Source organism: Cryptotermes secundus, unplaced genomic scaffold (genome assembly GCF_002891405.2).
Source record: "Cryptotermes secundus unplaced genomic scaffold, Csec_1.0 scaffold220, whole genome shotgun sequence".
Taxonomy (NCBI): Eukaryota; Metazoa; Arthropoda; class Insecta; order Blattodea; family Kalotermitidae; genus Cryptotermes; species Cryptotermes secundus.
In genome coordinates, this window is record NW_019735557.1 from 232,912 (window position 1) to 254,004 (window position 21,093).

Sequence of the window (21,093 nt, forward strand, 5' to 3'; positions counted from 1 at the left end):
AAGTCTCTTGAATTTCCCTCATTTATAGTTTTAATTCGCTGATTCAGCGTGGACGACAAGGGGGTAGATAGCTCCTCCCTTGTGTTCTAATTTCCTAAAGTTAGGTTTTCATTGGGTCTTATCGGGATGTGGGCAGACCCCCTTGCGTCTGATCGCTGCGTAAGCAATCTCTTCCGATCCTCCAGTGCCCGAGTGAGGCAAACTTCTGGCGCTGTGAGGACACAGCCTTGCTGGGCAAGCAGATTCCTAACCTACTTGCCATTACTGATGTTTACAAGTTGCGGCAATAACTGTGCAACACTGTTCGCTAGGCGCGAACATTTTTGGGCCGTGGCTTCTTCTACTATCTCGAATTTTGGGGCATAACACTTACCATCCCCATCAATCGAACAAATCAGCCACAGCTTGCGCTGCATGCGGCCGAGCATTGTCCTGAAAAATGATGGGTGGGTTCTGCAGAAAGTGTCGCCGTATCTTTCTCAAATCTGGTCGCAGGTTGTGTTCCAAAAATGAACAGTAATACTGCGCATTGACTGTCTTCTGTTGGGGGACGGTATGCGTTAGGATAACACCATCACAGTCGTACACGAGAATCAACATAACTTTCACATTGCTGGGGTTCTGTCGAACTTTTGATTTTCGTGGTGNGCCATTCGTTCGATTGGCGTTTCATTTGTGGCTCGTACGATTTGGCCACTGTCTCTTCCAGCGTAATGATACGGCGTAAGAAATCTCCTTCGCGCTCATAGAGCTCCAAGTGGTTACGAGCAGCGTCGTATCATAGCCATTTCTGCATTTTCGTCAAATCATGCGTAACCCATCGTGATGCAATTTTTCTCATGTCCAGGCGTTCCATCAGAATGTGAAGCACAGTCGTATGTGCTAATCTAGTCTCTCGGACCAGCTCACGAATCGTATGGCTTCGATCACTCTCCAGTCAGGCGGAAAGAGCATACAGTTCTTCACTGACACTAGGACGACCTGGCCGACGCACGTGTGCCACATTTTGGGGTCCCTCGTTGAAGGCTTTTACCCAACTTGTCATTGTTCTGTAAGGCAATGCAGATTCCCCGCAAGCCTCTTGAAGACCTTGATGACACTGTCGTGCTGTACAGCCGCTGGCACATTCAATCTTTATCCAACTCCGTTGTTTCTGTTTTGAAAACATCATGACAGCACTTCATTAGACTGCCAGCTGATACGAGGCTGTGTTCTTCTCGTCACTGCGCATGCGCGTGATGTGGGAAGGGAGAGTCCATTTGCTCTGAGGTAATCTAGGTATGTAACTAACATGTGGTATAAGCGACATTATTTGGTTCCGTTGCATGGCGTCTCTACAACAGTGTTGCCACTATTAAAGTTCCAGCCCTCGTACATATTTGCTAGTCATTCCAGGCAAATTCTGTGACAGTTCTTTGAAATAGGCCAAACCGCTTCCTTCCACATCTTTTCAATTCACTAGCTACAATCACCATCTCATCTTACCGATGTTACATAAACGCAGCAGTTGACAAAGCATTGTAAAATGAACGAAGAATAAGCATTTATATTGGAAGTGTTCAAAAATGTATACTTTAAACGATTTTTCAAAGTTATGATAGAAAATCACAGTTTACTTTATACTGTAACATTCGTATTTCCCTGGTTTTATACTTTCCTCGATTATACGTTTGTTTTAGGCGGTCCCTTACAAAGTGTAAAATACCGGGTGTTCATTATGCAGGCTTATTAGACGTCCAGGTAGCTCCTCAGAACTTCCTGTCGGCAGACACTCTAGAATCCGCCGGAAAACTGAAGGTCATTCATGCGGTGATATCGGTGAGTCAGTGCTGCGCCATCAGGTGTTACAGAACCTTTGTATATTGCTCTGTTCTGTGTCTTTATGGCTCGTGTGAGATACAATTTAGAACAAAGAGTTTTCATTTAGATTGTTATGTGAAAACAAACTCATACATATCATGCAGGAGAAAATTTCGCCGTATATTTCCCGAAACAACATGTACATTTGGAGATACAATTTCCAAATTAGTCAAGAAAGTTATAACCCACGGCATTTTAATTGACAGCCGTTAAAAATAAAAGCGTATTTTAACTGAGGAAAACTTGATGACATCGGTCATCGATTAGAAAATTCTCTTCGAAAATCTTTCTGGCGATTAACACAATAAAGTGGTGTTTCTGTAGGCATTGCGTGGAGAGCAACTGAACTGTTGCATATTCGTCCGTATAAAATTTCTATTGTTCCTGAAATTAAACCTATGTATTATAAACAAAAGAGTGAGGTTTTGTAATTGGTTTGTCAACCATGTGCATGACGGATTTCTTGATCCTAAGCTGATATTTTTCACACATGAGGCTAATTTTAATCTCTCGGGATATGTTAACTCACAAGACAACAGGCACTGGAGTACCGAAAATCCTTATGCGCTAATTCAACTTCCCCTTTACAACCAAAGATAGACGTATGTTGTGCGATTAGCGCAAACCATGTCATTGGACCGACATTTTATTAAGGAATTCTTGATGCTGAACGATACATTAATGAAATGCTCAATCAATTTTTCGTTAATTTTGGCACCTGCAGAAGAATGATTGTTATTTTATGCAAGACTCCACACACAGCTAAGGAAACTAGCGGAGCATTACGCGGTGTGTTTGGAGGATTAAATATGTACGATAGTATTATTAGCAGGGGTTTTTGACGGCCTAGATCCCCAGATCTAAAACCCAGTGATTTTTATTTGTGGGGAAAACCAAAAAGTATTGTGTATGTCAACAATCCACATGACCTGGAGGCTCTAAAACAGAATATTCGTGAAGCAATTTACATCATTCAGCAATGTGAATTGCAACAAGTTTCCCGAAATCTGTTTAAAAGAATTCAGTCATGTCTCACATTAGAGGGCAGACATTTTGAACATCTTCTGTGATGGTGAGTACAATATTAATTACTATATATTTGATTAATAATTAACGAAAGAAGTAAACAATGTGTGCTACTGGTTCCGAACGTTCGCAGGCAGTTTTATCGGCAAGTGACACATCGCTTTCGCGGAAAGTTGCCGACGGTAAAATCAATGTCCAGCCAGTCTGCGCTTTGAACACGGTGTATATTCGTAATAGTGAGCAGGTACAGGTATTTCTCGTTTTACTAACGCAAGATTTATGAATTTTCGCCACAGCGAAGAGTATTAATTTGTACCTATTATCCACTTAGGGAGCTTCATTTTTATACAACATACACTCATGAGATATTTTCTTTTTTGGCGAAAGTGAAGAAATACATACGCAACACGTGGAGAGGTGGTTACTTACAATAAATGTTTGATTCGGTTGTTTTTCTGTGTAATAGTAGTGCTGTGCTTTTGTTGTAAATGCTGTGCAACTTCTAGCTAGAAGAACTTTGTAGTCTGTACATGCGCTGCTCCCACGCCGACGAGTCGTCTACGTTTGTTTTCTAGCCACGAGAACTTGCGATTCAGAGGCTTCGTTTGTATAGCAACGAATCGCATTGTTTCATTGCATCAGCTACGAGAAAATAAACATGAATAAAATGACAGAGCTGTATTCGCAACAATAATTTCATAAACAAGTAATGGTGCCTTTATTTTAATATTTATTTACTATTAAAACAAACGTTTATATAACGTGGGACTTTTCAGGTACTCTTGAACGAGTCAGCGACTTTTACATGTAAAGTAAGGGGAATATAATTTTTTATTTATGGATTTTCAACCTACGAACGGTTTTAATGGGACGAATTGCTTTCGCATATCGAGGGATACCGGCCCTGAATATTTCAGAATCATCCAGAATGATTCAGTTATATTTCATGAAACTTTTTGTTCGAATTCTCGGTTCTTAATGTTTGTTTAAAATACGCTTGTAAGTTTAAAGGCGGCCGCACCATAGCTCAAGCGGTTAGTCGCTGGCTCCCCACCGCGGCGGCCCGAGTTCGATACCGGGTCTGGTGAAGTGGAATTTGTGGTGGACAAAGTGGCGCTGGGGCAGGTTTTCTCCGAGTACTTCAGTTTCCCCTGCCAATCTTCATTCAACCAATTGCTCCACAATCACCCTCACCTATCATCTGGGGCTGGTACAATAGTCCAGAAATTGCCGCAGTACAAGGGACTTAGTCCCACCCCACTAGCAATAAAGAAAGTTTAAAGACACTTGATCTTCCGTTAGAGAGATGCTGGAATAATTCTGTCACGTATGAGGGGCTGGCATGACTGATAATAAAGGGTTCTAGATCGTGTGATTGGATTTATTCGCACTGATGACTGCTTAAGACTTGCTCCATTGCTTCCTGGACTATGATTGTCTTCTCTTCTCCTGTGCCTGACTTGGTTCTAATTAAGAATCGGTCACTTTTTCAGCTTCCATTGTCCGCAGGTTAACACTGCACAGCACAACACTCAGCTATTAAACTGCCTTCTAAAGTCTTATACGAAAGGATGAATCACGAGTCGCTACTCCCTTACAACTGAACTACGACTGAATCAGTCTTCTCTGCACTCCCACTTTTATAGTCTAGCTCGTATTCATGGAAAATGTTTGTTGCTTGCGCGTATCCTTGGAAACTTTTGTTGATTCCGTTGACATTGAAAGTGCGTTCTGTACCAAGTCTGTCCCCACGAATCCGCATCTCCATGAAACATATGTTATTGGAGCCGTTGTCTAAAAATGGATTATTCTGGCTTTCAGGCGTCATCTCACAGTAGCATGACTGTTTTTGCTCTGTCTCCGATTTTGATATGAGTGGTCGTGGCAGTTGCATAAATTTTTTTTGTAGGTTCTTTAACATTGCTTTCAGCATCGAGACTGTATAGCGCGGATTCATGGGATGACTGATGAACTGGGAAATGGAAATGATTTGGAAGGCAGTGGTCATAGCCTAATTGAGGTACTATTCTAGCAGACACCTGGTGGAACTAAGGAAGACCATGAAACCCTTCATTAATTATGGCCAGAACCCTGACCAGGATTTGAGCTGGTCACCAACTGAATTCAAGTCTGGAGCATTACTGCTAGACCAACCTGTGTGGTCATTGCATTTAGATGCATACAGAGATAAGAGATTATTTATGGCAGTTAATTTAGCAATAGTTTTCAACCCTAACAGTAAGAACAAGAACATTAGAGACCTGTATGGAAGAATAAATGACTTAAGAGGGATTACCAACCTGGAAATATCTGAGTGAAGATGAGAATGGTGATCTGCTTGCAGATTCCCACAACATTTTGATTAGGTGGAAGAACTACTTCTCTCAGTTATTGAATGTACATAGGGTCAGAGATATTAGACAGATAGAAATACATACATCTGAACCCTTAGTACCTGACCTAGCACTTTTGAGGTTGAAGTGAAATACGTGTATTACATTCTAAGATCCATATGCTAATTAGTTTATTTCAAATAAGGAACAATGTCCTGATCAGTGGAAGGAGTCTATTATTTTACCACTTCACAAGAAGGGTGATAAAATTGACTGTAGTAATTATCGTGGGATATCGTTGGTGTCTCCACCTTATCGTGGTGAGGGGGTTTGAGTATGCCAAGGACCCTGAGAGCTATACCAGCGGTAGCGTAGCTACTGGCAGGGCCTCCCTTGCTGGACAGGTCAAAGGGTAGGCATCAGACGAAGAGAGACACCAAAAACTGATGCCGGAAGCAGCGTCATCAGTAGCGACTTGAAGCACAGAGCAAATGATGCTCGAGATGGTTCAAGTTCGTATAGCAGCAGGCGTGACCAGAGTGGTTTGAACGGCTGCTGTACTGCGATGTGGAAAGCAAATGGAAAAACTACCACATTATCACTTTTCCTGGATAGTCTCTTTCCAAAAACAGAGATACCATGTGTGTGAGATGTTTCCTCTGGAGGCAAAAAAATCCAGAGGTAAACTACTCCCCCATTCGGATCTCCGGGGGGCAGTGTTTCTAGAGGAAATGTCATGCAGGCGTTACAACAAGAAAAATTGCGAAGATCAGAAGAAACATCATGGCTACAAGATTGGAACATGGAATGTAAGGACCTTGAATCAAGCAGGCAAATTGGAGAATTTGAAAATGGAAATGGAGAAGAATGAGGTGTCTGTTCTAGGTGTCAGCGAAGAGTGATGGAAAGGAAAAGGCGAAATAAGAAGTGGTGATTAAACGGTGTATTATTCTGGAGGTGAACGGGCTGAAAGAGGTGTGGCAATAGTGGTGCACAAAAGTGTAGTGAGGAGTGTTGTTAAGAAGATTGCTTGTATTGACAGAATTATTCCTCTGAATTTAAAGGTGGAACCAGTAGATATACTGATTATGTAAGTGTACATGCCAACATCAGAGTATGAAGATGATGAAGTGGAAAAAGCGTATGACACAATTGAAGAAATTCTTCAGGAAGATGGAAGAGGAGACACAAACAGCATCATATTGGGAGACTGGAATAGCATTGTTGGAGATGAACCATATCAGAATATTGTTGGATCACATGAACTAGGAAGACGGAATCACAGGGGTCAAATGCTTATTGACTTTTGTGAAAGAAATGGACTCATTGTCACCAACACTGGGTTCAAGAAGCCAAAGAGAAGGCATCAGCTGGACTACATTCTGGTGAAACATCGATTCAGAAACAGTGTGAAGGATGTGAAGACGCTTCCTGGGGCAGATATTGACTCTGACCACAACTTACTGGTTGCCAAGTTCCAAACCAGGTTGAAGAAAATTATAAGATTTCGAAAGCGCAGACCCAGATGGGATTTGGAGAAGTTATATGCTCAAAGACAAAGCGTGCAAGAGACTCTAGAAGAGAAACTCGGTGCAATTGAAGGTGAAAGCGGAAATGCTGAAGCGCAGTGGAACGATATAAAAGAATGCATGTTAGATACTATCAGTGATTTGGTAGGTAAAGTTGAGAAGATAGCAAGAAAACCATGGGTTACACAGGAGATGATGAGTAAAATGGAGGAGCGAAGGAAATGGAAGAATGTCAACAATGAAGAAGGCAGGAGGAAATACAGGAGACTGAGGAATGAATTGAAAAGAGCCACGGACAGGGCCAAAAAGGAATATCTTGAGAAGATATGTAATGAGATTATGGAATTTCAAAGAACAGGCCGTTATGATTTGATGTACATGAAGACAAAAGAACTAGGATGGAAAGAGAATCATGGGATTCAAAATGTTGGCATCGAAGACTCCCAGGGGAATAGAATAGTAGATCAGAGGCAAGTGCTGAAAATTTGGGAAAATTATATTTCAGAACTATATGATCGACCTAATCGGCCAGAAACCTTAGAAGTTGAACCGGAAGAAGAAGTAGATACAGACGAGAAAGGACCATATATTTTACAAAGTGAGGTGGAAAAAGCTATCAAGGAAATGAGGAAGGGAAAGGCTACAGGAGATGATGATGTACCTGGAGATGTGCTCAAGTTACTGGGAGAAGGTGGTTTGAAAACACTGACAAAACTAATGAACACCATATATGAAAGTGGAGAGTGGCCCAAGGACTTTACAGAAGTTACAATGATTGCCTTAAAGAAAAAGACAAAAGCTACAAAATGCAGCGACCATCGCACAATAAGTCTTATTGCACATACAGCAAAGATAATAGCAAAGATACTTAAAAGAAGAATTGAAAGGAAAATAGAGGATGTACTTGGAGAAGATCAGTTTGGATTTAGAAGAGGAAAAGGAACCAGGGATGCAATTGGGATGATGAGAATTATAGCGGAACGAACTTTGGAGATAGATGAAGAACTGTGTGTTTGCTTCATAGACTGGCAGAAGGCATTTGACCGGGTAAACTGGACCAAATTAATGCAGATCCTGAAAGAAACAGGTATCGATTGGCATGAAAGAAGATTGATTAGCAAATTGTACATGGATCAGAAAGTTAGAGTACGACTGGACAGGGGGGAGACAGGAAGTGTGCAGATTGGAAGAGGAGTTCGACAAGGATGCTGTTTATCACCAATTCTGTTCAACTTGTACAGCGAATGCCTTACCAAGGAAGCTCTGGATGGGCTCGGTGACTTCAAAGTAGGAGGGCAAATTATTCAAACTGTGAAATATGCAGATGACCTTGTGTTAATGGCTAAGGAAGAAACTGTGCTACAGGGCATGATTGATAGACTAATTGAAATTGGAAGGTGCTATGGCATGGAAATGAATGTGGAGAAAACAAAAGTAATGAAAATTTCGAGACAACCAACCCCAGTCACAATAAAGATAGACCAAAAACAACTGGAGAATGTGAAATGTTTTAAATATTTGGGTAGCTTGTTAACAGATGATGGAAGGTGTACTTGTGAAATTAAATCCAGGATTGCCATGGCAAAAGCTGCATTTAGCAAGAAGAAGAATCTTTTTACCAGCAAATTGGACTTAAATTTGAGGAAGAAACTAGTGAAATGCTACATTTGGAGCATAGCTCTGTATGGGGCTCAAACATGGATACTTAGGGCAGTAGATCAGAAACATCTGGAAAGTTTCGAAATGTGGTGTTGGAGAAGGATGGAGAAGATCAGTTGGACCGATTATGTGAGAAATGAAGAAGTGTTAATTAGAGTCAGTGAGCAGAGGAATATCCTACATGAAATAAGAAAACGGAAGGCTAATTGGATTGTTCATGTTTTACGCAGAAACTGCCTTCTAAATGAAGTTATCGAAGGAAAGATAGAGGGGCGGATAGAAGTGACAAGAAGACGAGGAAGAAGACGTAAGAAGACACTGGATGACCTTGGGGACAGAAGAGGATACTGTCATTTGAAGGAGAAAGCTCTAGATCGCATTAAGTGGAGGAATTTTTTTGGAAGAGACTGTGTTCCTGTCGTCTTGACAGATTACTGATGATGATGATCACTGTTATCAACTTCATACAAACTTTTATCAAATATGCTTTTCTCAAGGTTAAGTCCATACATAGATGAAATTATTGGGGATCATCAGTGTGGGTTTCGACATAACATATTGTAATGTGTCTGGAATCCAGAAGAGTCGCTTCTATGGAAACACTAGAATAGACCGTTACATAGGAAGTAACAATAGCGGCACTGTAACCCCAACAGTGAGCCGTTGTGCAGAGAACATCGAATCTCCATGGTTACGACGAATACGCGAAGCGTTCCCACAGAGACAGCGCAATAACAATGGGTCATTGCATAGGAAACGCGGAACCGACAAAGCAACGTTTCCACTGCTATAACAGAGGATTCATTTGCCTAGCAGCGGCCAAGGTTATAAAAGCCCAGCTTCGACGAGAAGTCTTCAGTCTCGGATCGAGCCATCTTAGAAGTCAGCCTTGGAACATCCGCCACCAGAGAGTCCAGTGTAGGCCGGAATATTGTAAGCAGTGATTGTAACACTGCAAGTGCAAATGATTGTAAAGTGTGTGTAAGGCAAGCGAACAGAATAAACTCGCTATATCAAAGAACGGCGTGAACTTATTTGTAGCGTGACACTCAAAACACACTACATTTTAGTGATACCCGCAGGATCACGTGTTGGTTTGAAATCGTCCCTAGTCCGTGAGGTTACCTGAGACTCTCCTTCCAGTCTGAGGTTATTTTCTGGTCTCAATATAAGCCCTATCACATCTAGTAGGTTGACAATCAGCTCTTGATCTTCTAGTTCCTTCGCACTGGCGTTCTAGAAGAAGGTTATGAACAGACATCTTAATGTGCACAGGGCCCCCTTTCGTGGGAATGTAGGGATGAATCGATATATGTGTTCCTTCAAATTCTCCATTGTGCCTCAAATTATCTCTCGGATTCTTGACTTTATTCTTTCTCCCTTTGTATCCCAATGGGAGGGGGGTCAATCACAGTGGCCCTCCAATTGAGGGTTGTCTGTGTGCCTATATCGGCTCAATCAACGGGGCAGTACTACTGGGGAACAGGTCCCTCGAATTCTCCCTCAGGTGTCAAATAGTTATTAAGATTCCTGATTTCTTCATGGAAAGCTCTTGTGGGTTGCAAACCGTTTCTGTATATGGGCGTTCCTTCAAATTGTCTCCGATGTCTCTTGGATTCCTAATAAGAAGACGATCAAGACGTATGGGTTTGAAATCGTCCTTAGTCTGTGAAATTCCCTCAAACTTTCCTTCCGGTCTGAGGTTATCTTGTGGTCGTTTAAGTTCGGCCCTGTCACAGCTATTAAATTGGTATTCATCTTTTGAACTTGAAGTTACTTGAAACAGCCCTTCAAGGCGAAGATTATCAGTGGGTCTTTTAGTTTCGTAAGGGTCCCCTTTCTTGGGAATGTAGTCATCCCTTGAACTAGGGGTCCCTTCGAATTTTCCTTCCGGCCTCAGATTGTCATTTGGTTTCTTGACCTCAGCTCTTTGTGCTGGTCATAGCTGTAGGGGCTGTGGTCGATGAAAACCACCTTCCAATCTAAAGTTATCAATGGGTTTCCTAATTTCGGCACGGTCGCCTCTCGTAGGAATGAAGTGATCCCTTGATATTGATGTTCTTTCGAATTCTCCTTCCGACCTCAATATCGACAACAGATCAGATCGGTGCATTCATCAGATATTGGAAAACAAATGGGGAGTACAATGAGACAGTACATCAGCTATTCATAGACTTCAAGAAAGCCTATGATTCAGTTAGGAGTGAAGTATTGTACAATATTCTGATAGAGTTTGTGATACCCATGAATCTAGTTAGGTTGATTAAAATGTGTTTAAATGAAACGTATAGTAAAGTCTGTGTAGGTAAACATATGTCTGATAAATTTCCTATTCAGAATGGTCTAAAACAAGGAGATGCTTTATCGCTACTGCTTTTCAACTTTGCTTCAGAATATACCATTATCAAGGCCCAGGGCAATCAGGTGGGACTGAAATTAAACGGGACACATCAGCTGTGCGGATGATGTGAATCTACTGGGTGATAATCTACATACCATAAAGAGAAACACACAAATTTTAATTGATGTTAGTAAGAAAGTTGGTCTAGAACTGAAGACAAAGAAAGCTAAATATATGTTGCTATCTTGTCACCAAAATGCAAGCCAAAATCATGACATAAAGATGGGTAACATGGTTTGAAAATGTGGCACAGTTTAGGTATTTGGGAACAACTATAACAGATTGAAACCTGATTCAGGGTGAAATTAAGAGGAGATTGAACTCGGGTAATGCTTGCTACCACTCAGTCCAATACCTTTTGTCTTCTTGTCGGCTATATAAAGATAAAAAATATATAAAACTATAATTTTGCTTTGTTTAATTCTGGTCCATCACACTAACAATTATAAATACAAACCACTCCGTCCAATGTGACATATAAGTTTTACTACGTTAAATCTTATCTCCCTTGCATGTTTTGGTCCTTACGGGTCGTCTTCAGAGGGAACATCATTACAAACTGGAAACTACCATCACAATAGGTGTTTTGATTAAAATACATAAACTTATATCATATAATGCACAGTACGCATAAAGTCGAACGTTTCACAATCACAGCAGCTTCCTGGTGTTGTAAAGTTTTTCAAAGTTTCTAGATGTTATTTAAAAAACCTTTATTGTCAATAGATAAAATTTTTTTAAACCACGTAGGTTCGTGTCCGTACTCCTATCTTCCTTCTTGTATGGGGCAGAGTTTGTGCCACCTGTCTAACTTGATGAGGATGTTCTTGATGTCATCCAGGGTTTGTTTGTGGCTTGCTGCATTGCTTTCACTCTTTTAAACACTTAACAACACCAGGAAGCTGCTGTGATTTTGAAACGTTTGACTTTATGCGTACTGTGCATTATAGGATGTAAGTGTATGTATTTTAAATCAAAACACCTATTGTGATGGTAGTTTCCAGTTTGTAATGATTAGGGACCAGATTTTAATGCAAAAGCATATTTCTTTCTTGCCACTAGAAAGTATGCTCGTTCGGATATATGCATGCATTATTTCATTTCTTAAATTTTGGAAATGGTTTGATGGTGCATATAAATGCATATTTTGCCTGTTTTATGAATAAGCATCATATTTTCGAAGATCTCTATTTATACTGCATATTTCCTTTTAAAATGTTTATCATATTGTGACATGCTGAGCTATGGATGACGCCCCTCCCCCACCCCCGCCAGCCGTGATGCGCCGAGCGAAGCCGAAGCGAGCCGATGTTAGCCGAGTCCTAGCATCCTGGTCGCTAGGCAACGCGAGTCAACAGCGATGACGTCACCAAGGGTACCGCGGGTAAACAGGATTGCGAGAGACGACGGTAGTAACAGCGGTTACTACCGCTAGCGTTGCTAACAACACAGCGCCAGGCAACAAGGGTGCATATTACGTGGCCATTTTCTGTATTGTCCGATCGAGGCTACATGAGGAGCAGCGAAGGCTATTCACAGTTAGTCCTGGAGCTACCTCCGAGTGAGTCCTCGAGCTACCTCCGAGTTAGTTCTGAGTTAGCCAGCAACCAGTCAGTTGCAGCGTGGCATTTAAAGTGTAGTATTTGTGATACTGCAGATAGCAGTAGTTCTAAAACTGTCAATTGTGTGATTGTAAGTGCGAATGTGAAATAAAATTCGCTCTTTAAAATACGGCGTGAAGTTATTTGTCGCGTCATACGCCCAATACGCGACAATATATATTTTTTAATTTTTGTGTTCAAATTTTCAATCATGGTCGTGTCTATAACATTTTTCTTTTCTGTATTAAAATATGTTGCACATTTGACTCAACATTTTGTCATGATTCATGTTTCTGATGCAGTACCCAGATGGGACTTCCCCAATCGCTCTAGTCGTAACTTGCCACATCTGCATGCCATCAAAGTGGCCGTGGAGATATATTAGTCAGAAGCGTTCACATGTAGCCTCTATCAACATAATACTATTCAACTGATAAGGGACTTCACTTACTTATTTCTGAAGTCTCCATGAGGTTCGTTACGCTTCTTCATTTGAAGCTGGGGGCCATTCACATTTTTTTTCTTTTCCCCCCCCCCGCCTTGGCACTACAGCCCCAGCGGGCCTAGACCTACCTCCATGAACTTCTCCGTTCACTTCGGTTTTTCCAGATCATAGACATACGGTAGGATTCCTTTGGCGGGTGATCAGCTCATTGCAAGGCCTCTACCTGTACACAAACACAGAAAAACGCACACAAACATCCGTGCCCTGAGTGGGATTCGAACCCACATTCCCGGCTTCCAAGCGAGCGAAGACAGTGTACGCGGCTATTCACATTAGTGGTGACTAGTCTGTAGTTAAGTTTGTTTAGCTTTCTGTGGTCATTCCGAAAGTGAAAGTAAGTCAGAAAACTAAATTACAGATGTATCAGCAGGAGTTCAAAGGAGAGATAATAAGTACGGATAACGAAATTCTTTATTGCCGAGCATGTGAGAAAACAGTTGGTTGTAAACAACGCTTTCAAGTGCTTCAGCATTTGAGCACTAATATGCACAAAGAGAATATTAAAATTAAATCCACAAAAAGTGCTCCTGTTCAAAAATTGCTTAGTGAATTTTCTAATAATAGTTTTTTTTACAGTTTTACTTTGATTTATGTGAAGCCTTTTTAGCGGCAGATATTCCGCTGTGGAAACTAACCAGTCCTACTCTGAGAAACTTCATAGAGAAGTATACACAGTGCGAAGTGCCGAATGAATCTACTGTGCGCAAAAATTACGTGAAGCAGTGTTACGATCTTACAATTTAAACCATTAGAGATAAGATTCAAGACGATTTTGTGTGTGTATCAATTGACAAAACACAAGATTGTGAGGGACGGTTTATTGCAAATTGTATAGTTGGATCCCTTAATAAGAATGAACAATCTACCCCATATCTTCTTGCGGTAGAGCAATTTGAAACCACAAATAGCTCCGCAGTTTCCGAATTTCTTATCAATTCCATGAATTTACTATGGCCGAATGGCATTCAGTATGAGCGTGTATTGCCCTTTGTGACTGATGCCGCAAGTTATATGATGAAAGCCGATATTGCTCATAAAGTTATATTTCCAAATATGACACATTTGACTTGCCTTGCCCATGGGTTGCACCGTGTTGCAGAAACAATTCCTGCAAATTTTCCGCTTGTTGACAAGTTGGTGTCTTCTGCGAAGAAGGTATTTGTTAAAGCGCCATACAGAAAAGAAGCCTTTAAAGCAGTAGCACCGAGCGTTCCACTTCCACCAGAACCAATTTTAATGCGCTGGAACACGTGTCTGTGTGTAGCGAGTTATTATACCAAACATTTAGAAACAGGAATGTTGTGAATAAATTTGATCCCAAAAGTGCAGCATCAATTCAAATTGCCCAAGATGTACTAAAAACGCAGAACTAGAAATTAATCTTTCCTATATATCTGCTCACTTCTCTCATCTGACATCCGCCATTTCCTCACTGGAAGTGACCAATAGCAATACTGCTCTGTATCAGTCGTTAAGTGTGTTCAAAACCACTGTTTCCAAATTGAATTTGGTTCGTGGAAGAGTTGATGAAGTAGTAAAGGAAAATGTACACAGCATTCTTTAAAAAAAATCCAGGATATGAACAAATTTGTGAAATTGAAGAAATTTTAGCCGATAAACGTACTGAACTGCCAAGTAACAAATCACTAACAGTGGAGCAAATAGTGGCTTTTGTACATGCGTCCCTAAGTTCCTGTGAGGTGGAAAGAAGTTTTTCCTGCTATGAGGGCATCTTACGAGACAATTGGAGGTGACTATGGAAAATCTAAAACATTTATTAATTGTGAACTGCAACAAAAGAGAAGTTGAAAGTTCGGAGAGCTTAATGCGAGTACTATTGCTTTTTTAATTTATAATGAAATATGTTGGCTTTGTTTGTATTTGAGTATAGCTTTTTATTGCAAGTGAATCATTTAGTGATTACATAAAATGAACTTAAATATTGATTTGTTGGTCTTAAAATAATGTAAAATCGATTTTAATGTTTGGTATAAATTTTTATGTGCATATTTTAGTGCATATTTCGGAAGTTTTCATGCATAAATGCATACATATTTAAGAGATTATTAGGGCATAAAAATCTGGTCCCTAGTAATGATATTCCCCCTGAAGATGGCCTGTAAGGACCGAAACATGTAAGGGAGATAAGTTTTAACGTAGTAAAAACTTATATGTCACATTGGACGGAGTGGTTTGTATTTATATAATTTTGCCTTTAGTTCTGTATGGGTGTGAAACTTCGTCTGTGGCTTTAAGGGAGGTACATAGACTGAGAGTGTTTGAGAACAGGATGCTGAGGAGAATATTTGGATTGAAGAGAGATGAAGTGACAGGAGGTTGCATAATGAGGAGCTTCATAATTTGTACTCTGCTCGAAATACAATTAGAACGATCAAGTTAGGGGAATGAGATGGGCAGGGCATATAGCTTGAATGGGGAAGAGCAAGACTGCATATAGGATATTGGTGGGGAAGCCGGAAGAAAGGAGACCACTGGGAAGAACAAGGCATAGCAATATTAAGATGGATATCAGAGAGATATTATGGGATGGGATGGATTGGATTGGTTTGGCTGAGGATAGGGACCAGTGGAAGGCTCTTGTGAACACAGTAATGAACCTTCTAGTTCCATAAAATTTTGTGAAGTTCTTAAGTAACTGCACAATTGGTAGCTTCTCAAGAAGAGATCTGCTTCATGACTGAATGAGTAAATTGTACTTTTCAACCCAGTATTAAAGGAATTGCCATAAAATAATCTGTTTATTTCAATAATTTCCCCATTCAACTTTTTATTGTGTATTATGTGAAAAAAAAACATGTATGAAATTGTTTCCTCACTTTGAAGATATGAACCAGTCAGTTAAATCGGTTAAAATTGATTAAAATAGTTTGAAATTTCTTAAAATTGGTTAGAATTGGTTAAATATACTAAAATTGGTTAAAATAGAATGAAATTGGTTAAAATTGGTTAAAATAATTAAGAATTGATTAAAATAGATTGAAATTGGCTAAAATAGGTTGAAATAGATTAAAATTGTTTAGAATTCATTAACCATTCAGTTCTGGCCGACGTACATACGTGAGTTGTTCACAGTGGAAACCGAATTGTCCTACAGATTGTGGCCTTATAGGATGTGACACCATGTATGTGGACACCAACCTTTTTGAGGAACATGCTGCTTCGATCTTAAGTGTTGAAGGAGTTGAGTAGCTTCGCTCTCTAGATATGGCAGATTTCTGACTGATGACTCTTTCATAAAGTTGTCTCCTCACAGTGGTTACTGGTTAGTTTGACCCTGAGGATGGAGCCAGAGTATTCCTCTAAAATGTTGGTGTCTACCTACAAGATCCCATGGTGGCACAACCCAGAAGATGATAAACTGAACTTCCACTGACATTAATACCTCAAAATGTGTATGGATGGACTTTCCTTGTCTCATCATTAGTAAAGTTTGAATTACATGGTATTGCAAAGTGTAAAAAACTTACATATCTGTTCTTGGTTTCAGGAGCAACTGGAACTACTACAACACTCTGCACCAAATGTGGATCCAGCACAAATGTCGCAGTTATTGTCATGCTGCTATTCTTTACTTTCTCCAGAGGCATCCCTCCTTGGGCTGCCAGATTTTCCTGTTGATAGTTTACCAGCGGCTGTAAAATTGATGGTTAGTGGTATTGAAAGTTTGTTTCTTATCCATTATAATTGCCACCTGTTATTAACGACCCTTTGTGATTTTGTTAGTTCACAGCAATTTTAGAATTGCGATGAAATAGTGATAAATTTGGTAATGTTCAGCACTTGAGTCATCATTACTCCTTTCTTGCATCATAGAAGCATAAAGAATCTCTGAATTAATTCTTAGATGCTGCCTTTCATTGGAGAGTGTTGTTCTTGTTTATTGTAGAATTTAGATTCTGACACTGAATAAGTGTAGAAGAGGTGGACTTACAGATTACTTGTTCAGGTGTATAATCAGATATCTTCTCTTTGTGCGTGGTATATTTTATGGCAATGTCAGTATACAGACCAGTGGTTCCCAAACTTGGGGGGGGGGGCGCTAACCCTTTAAGGGGGACATGAAGTTCCAGGCCTGAGGCCACAAGAACAAATCACTTTTTCATGCCATAACTGCGAAATATAAATTCTTTTTGACTTACATTTAATCATCTTATCCTTAAGCACCAGTTAAAATGTTTAATCTAGGTTAATTTAAAATTTAAAAAAAATGTATTTTTAACATCTGACAACATTATTCATTTCCAAATAAGAACACTGTGCAGCTTTTTCGTTTTTTAAAAAGAAAGGAACTCACAGTTTTTGTAGGGTGCCCATGCAGCAGCATTTAATCTCCCTGTTTTCAGATATCAAATTTCTCTAAACAGTATTTAATTATCTGTTATTTGTTACTACACTATTAGTTGCATTGACAGTATTTTTATTTCAGACGTTATTTATTGAGGATTAATACATTGTCATATATTTTTTACCTAAAATTATTGAGAACCCCCTACAAAAAATTATTTTTTCAGTTTTTAGATGGTAGATTAGGACAGACTTGAAGGGACCCAAGAAGTAAATGTCCATGTGTATGCGCGTGCGCGTGCATGCGTACGCGTATATGTGTGCGAGCTTGTTCACATGCATGCGTGTAAGACATGGGGCCCAATCTGTAGAGTGGAGTTTCAACCCAGCTAATGCTGTGGTATTAAATAGCAGGTTGTAAATTATCCTCAAACAATGTAGAGACTAAATTAGCAGAAATAAATCATTAAAATAGTGAGTAATATTCCTGTGTGTATCTTTCAGGATTGCAAAATACACCAGAACACGGGTAAATAATAATTAGTTGATCGTGAACAAGAATATGAATGCAAAGGGTTATTTATATTTATTTCAATCAAAAATGAGGGAACATGAGGCTTTGGTGGAAACCGAATGAGGAGTATCATGTCAGAAAGTTTTGGAACCACTGATCAAAACCAGGGCTGGACAGACTTTTATGTGGCAGATGCTGCATTAAAATTGTCCAGAACTGTATGGGTCACTTATGGTTTTATTTATTTTAATATACTGGCAATGTTTGTAGTAAGTAATTAGAATATAAAGTTCTAGTATTTAGAAGTGACAGTCCAGGAAAAGCTGCGCAGTGAATGGGCAGGTCCATTAGTGACAGTTGAGGGGTGTTGTGATTAGTCATTCGTCTGCATTCAGTGCGAGCAGACGTCTCAAGAGCATTCTTCATTGTACAGTCAAGTTAAAAAGTGTTGACTCTTGGAGTCATATTTGAGGGTATTATTCCCTATTTACTGTATTTATATTTGTACATTTTTCTGTTTCCTTAAACATGCCACCTATACGAAGTAAATTCAGTGGAAAAGTGTTGCATTCACAATGAAGAGAAATCGTTAGTTATGTATGTACGAGTAAGTATATGAAAGAGGCTGGGCCAACAATTACAGTAAAGAACATAGGAGTGGAAGTAGCAAAGTCAACAGGTGTATCGGAAAGTAGTGTCAGAAGAATAATAAGAGAAACAAAAAATATAGAATCTGGGGCTTCCACTTCCTTTTCGACACCCCATGAAGAAAGACCTAGGAAATCTCCACTAGCCACTTTGGACGACTTTAACGAGTCTGTGGTGCGAAGAACAATTAATAACTTCTACATAGTCAGAAAACGGAGACATACCCTGAAAAGGTTCACGAAAAGTTGAAGAAAATGTTAGATTTTCAGGGATGCATCTCCACATTAAAGAAAATTATTTTGAGACTGGGGTTCCACTGGAAGAAAACAAAAAATAATTGGCAGGTACTTGTGGAATGATATAATATCAGAGCCAAACATCTTCAGTATTTGGGGCAAATTAAAGAATATATGGAAGAGGGCTGCGAAGTCATCAACATGGATCAATCCTATATTCATTCATCACACACCACCCCATATGCATGGAGTGACGGATCCATTCTGGGATTATTTTCCCCTGTGTCCAAAGGCCAATGGCTCATTGTTATCCATGCAGGGGGAGTGCAAGGTTTCATCCCTAATGCCTATGTCCGCTTCAGATCCCACCAAAAACAGGAGACTACCACAGTGACATGAACTAGACTAATTATGAAAAATGGTTAAAGGAGCGACTTATTCCTAACCTTCCCCCAAATTCAGTCCTTGTCATTGATAATGCTCCCTACCATAATGTACAACTAAACAGAGCCCCTAACTCAAATTCAGGAAGAGATTTTATGATATCCTGGCTAAAATATTACCTTCTACCTATTACCTTCGATAACACTGATTTTTCAGACTCCCTCCGTATCACCCAGAACTCAACCCAATTGAGTTAATGTGGGCCACCGTAAAAAAATTGGGTTGCTCAAAACAGTACCACATTTAAGATGGATGATGTCATTAAACTGGCAGAGCAAAAATTGGCTTCCATAACTGCAGAAGACAGAAGAATGGCAACGTAGGTGCCAACATGTAAGGAACATTGAGCAACAATTAATGGCACGGGAAGGCCTTTTGGACGCAGGATGAGAGTTCGTCTTCCATGTTGGTGGTGTTAGTGAAGACAGTTCTGATGATAGCTCCGATTCATCTGGTGCTGACGAGGAAGGACAGGCATGTAGAGATGATATCTATGCGGACATTGCTGGTGTTGCCCCTTTAGAATAGACCTGTGTAATATATAAATAAACTCTTCATGTATATAACAGTGAAATATATATAATATTGTATAGTGCATAATAGTCTGCCATTCGGCACTTAAAACTTAACATCAGATGTGTGAACACCATCGAGACTAAACCACCAACACTGTGCAACACAATGAGGTAAGAAGTTATTTCCTTTTGAGAACGCATGTACTGCATTCCCCGCCACACTTGGCTGCATGCTGGAGCTCTCCCCGCTACTACCAATACTTGTACTCCGCGTCGGAGGACCGTCAGCTATAAATACTACAACTCTATGAAATATGGATTTCATAGGTTAAGAGTAACTTGAAGGTCAAATAATAATTTCTGTTTCAGAATTCAGATCAGCTTATACATAATATAAAATTTTACTAATGTGAAATTTTAGAAATGCAAACTTACTTCCAAAATGAGATTCGTAATGTAAAACTGTATGAAACACATGGAAACACATGTTTAATGGAAAGATAAATGAAAAATATTGTGAAATTTGATATGTAATTGCCAGCTGCTAACCTTAAACATGATTTGACTAGTGCGGCATGGCAGGAATAAAATGTTTCCAGCAATTGGCATGAAGTGACAGTATTCAGGATTTAATATTCTGAGCACATATAATTTATAAATGAAAAGATATTACTTATTTCTCGTGCATTGACACCCATCCCAAAATTTGTTTCCAGTCTCTGGGAGGCAATGCTTGAAGTCTTTCCCAGTCCTGATCTACACTGTATAGCATCATTTGTTAGGATACCTGACAAGTTGGAAACAATTTGGAAGGAAATGGTGGTGTGTTAATGGAGCTTATTCCCAGAATTTGCCTGAAAGGACAGAAGAAAACCATGAAAACCAGTCAGGATAATTTGTGTTCTGTCAGAGATGCCACTGAATCACATCCCAAATACAAGTCTAGAGTGATATATAAACTACAAATATATAGTAAATTTAAAATTGCACATTTTATAAATGAAACGCTTAAAAAAGAATGGAAAATATCTTTTAAAAATGAAGTTGTAAATGGAGGCTAAAGTTAACAAGACAAGTTTAAGCTGAAGTCATAAGGCAGTAAAAATATGTAAATAGAAAGGTAGTAAGAGGAAAAGTAATAGCAGTAGTGACAGCAACAGTAGTAGTACTCGTAGTAATAGTAGTAGTAGTGGCGGTGGTGGCAGCAGGGGAAGTGGAAGTGGAAGTAGGTTAGCATTAGTAGTGTTGAAGACCAAATTTTGGGATTGAAAATTTAAGTCATTACCTAGGTGCCTGGAGACTTGCGAAAAGTGTTTTGCAGTGAAAGAGCAAAGATGACAACACATGGACACGCAATGAGGTTAAGAATGCGATAATCAGCATTCATGCGTAATACCGTATGCAAGACGCTCCGCTAACTAGGCCACTGGAGATGGTCATATGAGTAAATACACAGCGATAAGACGCAAGAGGTCCACCCCCAGCCACATAGAATACCCAATGAAAGCCTAACTTTA

The 21,093-nt window shown here is 39.8% G+C and overlaps 1 protein-coding gene across 1 annotated transcript in view; it reads left to right on the plus strand.

Moving 5' to 3' along the window:
• Positions 1–21,093, plus strand: part of LOC111869550 (von Willebrand factor A domain-containing protein 8) — a gene marked incomplete at its 3' end in the record, with an annotated part of 294,700 nt that overhangs the window by 164,124 nt on the left and 109,483 nt on the right. The window contains 1 exon segment of the mRNA XM_033753471.1: positions 16,423–16,581. Within this exon segment, the coding sequence (XP_033609362.1) occupies positions 16,423–16,581 (159 nt within the window).